Below are 10848 nucleotides of genomic sequence, written 5' to 3'. Positions count from 1 at the left end.
TTGGGAATTTACAGAGCAAATAGCAGTACCAAAATACAACATCCAATCATAGAACATTTTGTTTATGTTTTCCTTGGTGTGTGTTCATATGTGTGTATATGTGCATGTGTGTGTGTGTGTGTGTGTGTGTGTGTGTGTGTGTGTGAGAGAGAGAGAGAGAGAGAGAGAGAGAGAGAGAGAGGAAGAGGGAGTTTGTGTAAGATTATATGAGGGTAAATACATTATGGTAAAATGTATGAGAGGATGTACATATAGATAAGAGAGAATATGTTTGAGATTATAAGTTTAAGTGGGTGTTTCTGAGAGAGTATGCGCCCTGGGGGTCTATGGTCTATTTAATAGAATATATGTTCACTAGGAAAAAATCCTTTTTTTGGACGAAATCTTGACTAATAGTGACATTAAAGTCCAAAGTATTAGGATATTATACAGCTGTATAGTGATAGGGTTCAGGAAAATGATTTTTTTGGAGGAGCAAGGGCTCCTGAGCCTCAGCTATAGGGAAATTTTCTAACTTAAAATTCGGTTAACATGTTATCCAGCATAGTGTAGGAATTCAGCTAGTGTTTGTTAAGTGACTTAGGTTTTTGGATGGCAAATAAAGGGTTGTTGACCTCATGAATCTAAGAGCCACAGTCACCAGGTAGATTCGAAAGGAACGTGTAATTGCCCTGGGGCAGAGATTGATATTCCACAATGCCATAACAAGCAGATCTTAACCAATAATGCCCATAAAGTCATATAAATTATAATACACCAACCCATGGAAAAATATATTCTGTAATTTGTTAACTTATCTTAGAGGTATCCTGCATAATGAAAAGAGTGATTGTATCCAGTCTGGAAGGCTTCCTGAGAAAAGTTGTTTAAATCAGCAGAAGTGAGCAGAAGAAAGAAAATATTCTCTTTATGTAGAATGACTGCACATCCCAATATATGCATCTGAGACAATCCTGGTTTATGCATGGTACTTGCCATTCTTGTAATATCAACCTTTTTTCACTTCAAAATTTCCTACTTTGGATGATAAATTATGTGGTCATCTTATCTTTAGGAGTCAATAATAATGAGTGGTTGGAAGTGAGTGACTCAAGTGAACCTAACTCTCCTTTATCACCCTCTGTCCTCAGGACCTGAGACTTGTGGCATCCTGGTCTGCCATGGTCATTTTCAACCTGAGCGCTTACAACCCAGAACCCTTCACTCTAGTGGGAATCCCAGGCCTGGAGAAATTCCATGTGTGGATTGGGATTCCCTTTTTTATCATCTATATTGTGGCTGTGGTGGGAAACTGCATCCTTCTCTACCTTATCATAGTGGAGCATAGCCTTCATGAACCCATGTTCTTCTTTCTCTCCATGCTGGCCACAACTGACCTCATCCTGTCCACAGCCGGTGTTCCTAAAACACTCAGTATCTTTTGGCTTGGGGCTCGAGAAATCACATTTCCAGGGTGCCTTACCCAAATGTTCTTCCTCCACTATAGCTTTGTCCTGGATTCGGCCATCCTGCTGGCCATGGCATTTGATCGCTATGTGGCCATCTGTTCTCCCTTGAGATACACTACTATTTTGACCCCCAAGACCATCATCAAGATTGTTGTTGGCATCTCCTTTAGAAGCTTCTGCATTATTCTGCCAGATGTATTTTTGCTCACACGCCTGCCTTTCTGCAGGACACGCATCATACCCCACACATACTGTGAACATATAGGTGTTGCCCGGCTCGCCTGTGCTGACATCTCCATCAACATCTGGTATGGCTTTTGTGTTCCCATCATGACGGTCATCTCAGATGTGATTCTCATTGCAGTGTCTTACACTCTCATTCTCTGTACTGTTTTCCACCTCCCCTCCCGAGATGCCCGCCAGAAGGCGCTTGGCACCTGTGGTTCCCATGTCTGTGTCATCCTCATGTTCTATACACCTGCCTTTTTCTCCATCCTTGCCCATCGCTTTGGACACAATGTCTCCCGCACTTTCCACATCATGTTTGCCAACCTCTATATAGTTATCCCACCTGCACTCAACCCCGTTGTCTATGGAGTGAAGACCAAGCAGATCAGAGATAAGGTCATACTTTTGTTTTCTACCAAGGGTACAGAATGATGTTCCACTGTGCAATGGGAAAGCTAGGATAAGTTTATAGTGTATATTAATGTAGCAAAACTGAAAAAAAGCAAATGCTATTTAAAGAAAGAACTGCCTCCAGGTGCTTTTGTGTACCAGGAAAATGGCATGATCTATCTGAAAGAGATGGTTCTATGTAAAAAAAGTTCCTTGATGACCTGTTTGCTTGTGGAATATAAAGTTCTACAGGATATGATCAGGAAAAAGGAGGTGAAACAGAGAGCTGAGTTCCTCTAAATGGGAAAAGCAATAACAATTTAGAAATTAAGAATTACAGCTATAGAGAAAGTAAAAGGTGTTAAGTGAGACAGACACTGCATAAGAGAGAATAAAAGTGAAAATATCAATAAGAAATTTATCATTTTGTAGATGGATTTAGGACATTATAATAATATTTGATTGTAATTATTGTCCACGTTATGCTTCATTATAATTCCCTTTAAATGTCCACCCCCCCACACACAAAACACTTTCAGTGCAAGTCTGTTATAAGCAACAGATTCTATCAGCAGTGCTGTAATAGGAATGAGAGCAGTTGTATATTTATCATTGCCAGGGGTGTTGGTACCTGTGCTGAAAGAGGAGTAGCTTCTAGGCTCTAAGACACACTGAGGAGGTGAGCTGCATTGATAGAACCCAGGAGGACATCACCTCTGAAAATAGTTGGAGATATAGAAAAAGGGCTGGACTTCTCATCATACATAGACGAAACTTTAATTTAGTTAATTTGGAGACTTAAGTTAAAAATTTACCCCATTGTCCAGAGGACTAGTGGAGCTCTTATCTACAGAGTGTATTTCCTTGATTGTAAGAGAGAATCAATTGGAAGACACATTCCTGCAGTGAGGAGGGCGATACAGTGAGAAGGGGGATAAAATCACACATCCATGGTAATATACATCCAAATATCACAAGCATTAGAATTGAGAAAATATTATATGTTCTGATCAAAGAAACATCTAAAGTTCTTTCAATACATTTTTTTGAAAATTATCCATTCATTTTGAAATTATTTTTTAGTATATGTTATGTTCCAAATATCTATCCTAAGTATTCAGGAAATGAAGATTAATAATATGAAAGAGGCTCTACCCTGCTTCTATGGAGTTTATATTCTAGGGAGAGTGACAAATAAGAAGCAAGAGCACAAATACATTTACTGCTTTCAAATTGTAATATAACCAATAGAAAAATGAAGCTGAATAAAGTGATGGACTAAAACTGGAAAAGGACAATGACAGAGAGGCTAGGGAACACAAAAATCCTGGGTTGGAAACAGCATGGCATGAACTGAGAACAGAAAGAGGCTTGTGTGGCTGGAGCAGAGTGAGGGTGGCGGAGGAGAGGGGCAGATCCTGTGGGACAGGAATCATCCAACCCTCATTCTTGTAAGGGGAAACAAGCCCTCAGAGTGACAATGACTTTTCCAAAGCACACAGCAAGGAAGTCATCAATGTGGAGCTCCAATAGAATCTGCTAAGCCCCAGGTCAGTGATATTCCTTCCCACTGACTACAACCTCTCTCTTGTGAAAACAGACACCAGAAGAAGGGAACAAATATCTAGGAATAACAGAACCTGTTTTTATTGTTTTTGTGAACTCTAGTTGCCTTAAATTAAACCACATTCGACTAAATGAAGATTCTTCTTTCTGTGCCAGCTTGCTAAAAATGCTCAAAAGTATCGGAAGGGATTATCTCTTATTCTCTTCTGGTTATTTCCATCTCGCTGAGAACAGGGATTGGCCAAGAGCTGATATTTTTAAAAGTTTACTGAAGGAATAATAAATAGAGTCTGAGCCAAGATAATTTCACACTACAAACATCTTTCATCTTGATAGGAACTCAAACCCATGGTTATTCACTGACATGCATGAATGGCTCCCATGAAAGCTTAATGACCAAGAAAAACAACAAAGGAAGGCATTGGTCTCCATTTCCCCCTCCCACCCTCTTTCTTGGACCCAGTTATCTGTTATTATTTTTCTGCCCTTCCCAGGAGAGTTCATTTATTTTTATGGCTTTATGGCCTCTTTGCTGGTAACTTTATATCTTGGTTTTTATATGTGATCTTACTTATAAACTTTGGTGTCTGCTTTCCTAACTCATGGGATTGGTAGTAGGATTAAAAGAAAATTGCAGATGAATGTGCTTTGCAGATTTGAAAAATAGTATTCTAATATTAGCTGTTAAGTAACTATTTTTACTAATTACAATTGCCATTCTCATCTTGGACCCATCATGTTTAAGACCGAGCACATTATTATTGTTTAAAATCCTCCTACCTCTTTACTCTCTATGGGAAGAGAAAACAGGTTAGGTCCAGCTTTGATCTACTGCCCTAGCAGCTAATGGCTCTTTCTGAGGAGACTGGCTGCAAATGTTCTGTCCCATTGTAAGACCATGAATGAAGTTACATGTTCTGGTTTGGATTAAAAAATCAGCAGGTGGGGCTGGCCCGGTGGCTCAGGCGGTTAGAGCTCCATGCTCCTAACTCCGAAGGCTGCCGGTTTGATTCTCACATGGGCCAGTGGGCTCTCAACCACAAGGTTGCCGGTTCAACTACTCGAGTCCCGCAAGGGATGGTGGGCAGTGCCCCCTGCAACTAAAATTGAACACAGCACCTTGAGCTGAGCTGCCGCTGAGTTCCCGGATGGCTCAGTTGGTTGAAACGCGTCCTCTCAACCACAAGGTTGCCGGTTCAACTCCCACAAGGGATGGTGGGCTGTGCCCCCTGCAACTAGCAACGGCAACTGGACCTGGAGCTGAGCTGCGCCCTCCACAACTAAGACTGAAAGGAGAACAACTTGACTTGGAAAAAAAAGTCCTGGAAGTACACACTGTTCCCCAATAAAGTCCTGTACCCCTTCCCCAATAAAATCTTTTAAAAACATCAGATTATGAAGTTCCTGGAGGGAATACCTTGTCCCTTAAGTCCCTTAGGCAGGACGTTATGTGAGCCACTCTGAGTAGAATGGTTCTGAGGAGCCAGAGGCCCTCTGAGAAAGATCAACAGGAAAGGAAGAGGTAGGCAATGAGCTCTGGCTTGGAACCCCAAGAGGAGGTAGCAGATGGTGGGAGACAAGTCTCAGACTACAGCTGGTTCATGCCAGTCTGTGTACCACCAGTGGTCCCAAAGACTCATGCCAGGAAGAAGGAGTGCATGTGTGGGTGGAGACAGAATGAGGGCTCCCTCAGAGTGAGAATGGAAACCCCGGGGCAAGTAGAGCTGCAGAAACTGTGAGTGAGTAGCTAAGACGGCTTCTCCTACCAAGAAGAAAATTGTAGTCAATTGAACAAGGCAAAAATTCCAGGAGAGGAAACAGTCCCGGACTGGGATCCAGGAGATCTTGTTCCTGGTCCAGCTCTATGTGACCTTATCCTTTCTGTACATTGGTTTCCTGAGCATAAAAAGGGGCACAAGAGAGTGTGATACCTTTGCAGGACATCACCACCAAGGAGAAACTCCAGGACTCCAAGCCACAGCTCAGGCAGTTCTGTACCTGGGAGCTCAGGGAGAGTAGAAATTCTACCGTACGTCTCCCTCAATGTGTCCCTTATTGAACTCCTGACCTACAGAGGAAGCTGAGCTGTGTTGGGCCTGGAGATGAGGTGACAGACTGGGCAGACAAGGAGATCAGAGCAGGCAAGTAGAAGATGAGAAAGGTGCAGCTATGCTGGCAGAGAACCAAAGGGTGCAGCTATGCTGGCAGAGTAGGCTGGAGGGTGGGAAGTGGGTCCCTGGCTTCCTTCTCCTCCCTGTCACTTAGCCTATGGGAGGAAATGGAAGGAGCAGAAATGTGGGCTGGGGACATGGGGGAAATAGGGGAGTTGTCCCTGGAATTTTGCCAAGAGGAAATGTGCTAATACTGCCCGCACCCTGAGTACAGGACTTTCTAATGGGGCCCCTGCCTGGGTACGGGTTGTGCTTACCCTGTGGTTTGGGGAGAGATGTTCTCAGGCTCGGATTTGACGTCTTCCTTCTTTTGTAAAGGCTAGACCTACCCTGCTGGTCCTGGCAGGAAGTCCCAGTGTTCATAGGAGCCCACAGGGCCCCCATTGTGGGAGAGGCAGGACTCGGTGAAGCCTTATCCTTCAGGAGGAAGCTCTAGTTTCTAAACCAACAAGACTTCCATGTAGGAAAGTCTACCCTGGTTTATCCCTGACTCTACTCTGCATGACTCAAAATGTGTGAATGTGAGAGAAGGCCCAGGAAGCCGTGCTGCCAAAAAGGCTAGAGCAGACACAGACTGTGGGAAGATTGATAGCTTCATCCCGGGCCAGACTCACTATTCTCTGCTCACCTGCCCCAGGTTTCTCAGCTCCCAGGACCAGGTTAAAATACCAGAATACCAGATGCTCTATCTCATGAAGTTCAAGGTCATAACTATGGTCTTTAGGTGGAGCATGGAAAGCCTTCTTCTAGGCTGTATTTTACCCACTTAGACCCAGGTAAGTAAAATTGTCCTGCCTCTACCATTTTAACCTGACCACCATTTGGCACTGTTACTAGGGAATCTGACCCCCATCCTTTCCACTGGAGCCCAACCTGGATACTCTGCTGTGTCCTCAATGGGATGAGAACTTTCCCAGACTGAGTTCTGTACAACCTAAAGGGTAGCCCCGTGGACAAAACACACAGGAAAGAAGAGCCACAAAGCTGAGTTAGGGGATAAATGTCTACACTTGTCAAAGAAGAAATTAAGTTCCATGTCCCAGGTCCATAGACCTATGGTGCATCAGAGCCAGAGGTTGGGATGTCAAAGGCCATGGGCAGCTGGGAAAAAAGTACTGGACATTCTGGGAGGAATGTGATGTTTAAGAAAGTGGGTCTGAGCTAATAAAGTGACTTCTGGAAAAGGATCTTGGAAGAGGAACTTTGAGCATCTGTCAGTGAATGGAGTGGAAAATAGTCACTGGATATTTCCTTCCTCTGACTTAACCTCTCCCCAAGGGTGCAGGGAGCATAAAGGCTGTACTGTAGTTGGAGGAATTAAGCTTAGATAACATGACTGATATCCTCTGGGACAGGTGATCTGGAAAAGCCACTCTAATGTCTCCATGTGCCTGGGCTGGTGAGGAGACATTCCATCCAGAGAAGACTGTCCGAAGAGCATGGTCTTTAGTCAGATGAGGGTTGATACAAATCCTAGTTCTATAACCCAGATGGGTGACCTTGAGTAAGTCTGTTAACCTCTCAGAAACTAAATTCCTTGATCCATCCTATGGAAATATTAACAAACCATAAATGGTTAGGAAATCCACAGGTCAGCCTATGCCAAAATCTCAGAACACTGCCTGACAGAAAGATGTCTCTCAGTAAATGCTGCTGTGTCCTAAGCCCCAACCCCCACCATTACCCCTCCAAAATCTCTATAGAACTGTTGATTGTCTCTCACAGGCTCCATTTATACTCCGCAGGGACCGAGCCAGGTGGGACCATGAGAGATAGCTGGATTCTATATGGCCTACTCTCAACCAGACTGCGCTCCTCTCTGGGCCTGGGCCTTTTGTCCTGCTGGGCTTACCGGGATAGGAGGCCTTGCATGCCTGGATTTCTGTGCCTATGTGCTTGCTTGCTGTACATGGCAGCTTTGGCAGGGAATGCCCTTCTACTGGGGCTGGTGGCAGCTGACAAGACACTCCAGGCACCCATGTACCAGATGCTAGGACTTCTGGCAGCTACTAACTTGGTTCTGGCCATATCCACAGTGCACAAAGAAAGTCTTGGCTGTGCTCCAGGGTGTGTCAGGTGAGGTCCCCTTTGGGGCTTACCTAACTCAGCTCTTTGTTGCCCATATATCCTTCACTGCTGTGTCCTCAGTGTTGCTGGCCATGGCTGTGGACTGCTATGTGGCCATCTGCCAGCCTCCGCAGTATGGGGCATTGCTGGCCCAGTGCGCAGTAGGTATAGTGGCCATAGCCATCGTAACCCATTGTGCCTGTGTCATGGTATCCCTTGTGGTCCTGCTGCAGAGACTGCCTTACTGTTGGCAGAGGGCACTGCCCCACACCTACTATGAACACATGGGTGCAGCTCTCCTGGCATGTGGTGACATGCACCTCGACGCCTGGTAGGGACTAGCCACCATGCTGTTCTCTCCTTCCCTGGACCTAGGGCTCATAGGTGCTTCCTGTGACCTCATTCTTCATGCTGACTGTTGGCTGCCATCCCATGGTGCCCACCAGAAGACCCTGGGTACCTGTGGGGCCCATGCAAGGGTCATTACTCTCTTCTACAAAGCTGCCCTCTTCTCCTTCCTGGTTAACTGTTTTGGCCACCACACAGTGCCCAGCCATACCCACATCCTCCTGGCTAATCTTTAGACGTGGTGGTGCCCTTGCTCTTAATCCTGTGGTCTATGGAGTGAGGACCCAGCAGATTGCTCGGAGGCTCACACACTTGCTTCAGCTCTTCTGGGCAGGGCCAGTTAAGGATGTGGGCCTTGAGAGGCCTCCCATGGCAATGAATGAGGACCCTATTTTCTCCAGTGTGTGCTCTCAGATGGCCAAGTAGTGCTGCAGGACCCATCTGGGCTGAGCTCTAACCAAGACATCTCCATAATCTGCCAATAGGTGGCACTATGCTCACCCCAGTCTTATTCCCATCATGGGGGCAGAATGCACATTGAACTGACCCTGGTCTACCATGCCTGGACTGTTCCTGCTCTTTCTAATTCTGTACTGATCTCCAGAGATGCATCATACATATATAGAAGACGGGCCTGGACCATGACAGACAGGAAGGCCCAGGATGCAGCCTGTGGATAAGGATGTTATCTTTCTCTAACACTCTGCCCAGCCAGAACCAGATTAGTGACAGGCAGCTCTGAATGGGGCCTTTTGTACAGTGTGTGATACTAAGCAGGAACTCCCTGTTTCCTGAAGGGATGAAGCCAGAAGAGGCGAGGGAAATAGCACACTGTGAATAAAACAGAAAACAGTTCACACAACTGACATGGTTTCTGACCTGGGTGATTAATACCTAAATTTTGGGAGACGTGTTGGCTCTGAGAATAAGTACCTCCCTTAGCTATTTCCTCACTTAGCTCAGATGCTGAGCCTTCTCCTGCTTTTCCAACTAGTACCACTCACTGGTTTCAGCTGGTAAATAATAGGAAGATGACCCCGGCACTAGTTGTCAGGCTTCATGCTCTATCTGTTCTTTCACCCTTCCTTCTCCTGTACCCCTCTTCCTAAATTTCTAGTAACACCCACCTGGACACTGATTCTGGATAGGTTTCCTGCTCCATACAGCTTAGTTTTTCCAACTCATTTCTTTCTTACCTCCCTAACTTCTGTGGTTCTTCTGGATCCCATGTTTATAGCAAGGCCAGGCCAGAGGAGTTAGATAACACAATTGACAATGGATTCCTGGCCTTAGGCAGGGAGTCAGAGGGTGAAAATCTGTAAAGCAAGATAAAGGTATGATCTCTCATCAAGGATTGCCTAACAGAGCTCAGGGCATGTCTCTTTGGAGTCATACATTCACCTAAGCTCTCGGACCCTTTCCCTAGGAAGAGAAGTGGAGGTTTCAAATGCCTTTCTTTTTTTTTTAATTTATTGGGGTGACAATTGTTAGTAAAATTACATAGATTTCAGGTGTACAATTCTGTATTACATCATCTATAAATCCCATTGTGTGTTCACCACCCAGAGTCAATTCTCCTTCCATCACCATATATTTGATCCCCCTTACCCTCATCTCCCATCCCCCACCGCCCTTACCCTCTGGTAACCACTAAACTATTGTCTGTGTCTATGAGTTTCTGTTTCTCATTTGTTTGTCTTGTTCTTTTGTTGTTTTTGGTTTATATACCACATATCAGTGAAATCACATGGTTCTCTGCTTTTTCTGTCTGACTTATTTCGCTCAGCATTACACTCTCAAGATCCATCCATGTTGTCACAAATGTTCCTATATCATCTTTTCTTACCGCCGAATAGTATTCCATTGTGTATGTATACCACAACTTCTTTATCCATTCATCTATCGAAGGACATTTTGATTGTTTCCATGTCTTGGCCACTGTAAACAAAGCTGCAGTGAACACTGGAGCACACGTGTCTTTATGTATAAATGTTTTCAGATTTTTTGGGTAGATACCCAGGAGAGGGATTGCTGGGTCATATGGCAATTCTATTCGTAATTTTTTGAGGAACCTCCACACTGCCTTCCATAACGGCTGCACCATTCTGCATTCCCACCAACAGTGTATGAGGGTTCCTTTTTCTCCACAGCCTCTCCAACACTTGTTACTATTTGTCTTGTTGATGATAGCCATTCTGACTGGGGTGAGGTGATATCTCATTGTGGTTTTTATTTGCATTTCTCTGATGATTAGTGATGTTGAACATTTTTTCATATGTCTATTTGCCATTTGTATGTCCTCTTTGGAGAAATATCTCTTCAGGTCCTCTGCCCATTTTTCAATTGGGTTGTTTGTATTTTTGTTGTTGAGTTGCATGAGTTCCTTGTATATTCTGGATATTAGCCCCTTATCGGAGGCACTGTTTGCAAAAATCTTCTCCCATTCAGCTGTTGGCCTCTTTATTTTGTCGATGGTTTCTTTTGCTGTGCAGAAGCTTTTAAGTTTCATACAGTCCCTTTCGTTTATTTTAGCTTTTACTTCCATTGCCTTTGGAGTCAAATTCATAAAATGCTCTTTGAACCCAAGGTCCATAAGTTTAGTACCTATGTTTTCTTCTATGCAGTTTATT

General features: G+C 44.4%; 1 protein-coding gene across 1 annotated transcript; it reads left to right on the top strand.

The window, feature by feature from the left end:
- The first annotated feature begins 1148 nt into the window (after nt 1-1148).
- OR52H1 (olfactory receptor family 52 subfamily H member 1) lies at nt 1149-2108 on the top strand. Its single transcript, XM_019715816.2, has one exon. The coding sequence runs from the start codon at nt 1161-1163 to the stop codon at nt 2106-2108; it is 948 nt and encodes a 315-aa protein (XP_019571375.2). The 5' UTR covers nt 1149-1160.
- Nucleotides 2109-10848: the final 8740 nt, after the last annotated feature.

This window comes from Rhinolophus sinicus, linkage group LG06 (assembly GCF_036562045.2).
Source record: "Rhinolophus sinicus isolate RSC01 linkage group LG06, ASM3656204v1, whole genome shotgun sequence".
Lineage (NCBI taxonomy): Eukaryota > Metazoa > Chordata > Mammalia > Chiroptera > Rhinolophidae > Rhinolophus > Rhinolophus sinicus.
Note: the sequence above shows the minus strand (reverse complement) of the source record. Positions and strands in the feature narration are given on the sequence as shown.

Bases quoted from the DNA above. Each gene is read 5' to 3' on its own strand.
- OR52H1 (XM_019715816.2), top strand. From the start codon at position 1,161: ATGGTCATTTTCAACCTGAGCGCTTACAACCCAGAACCCTTCACTCTA.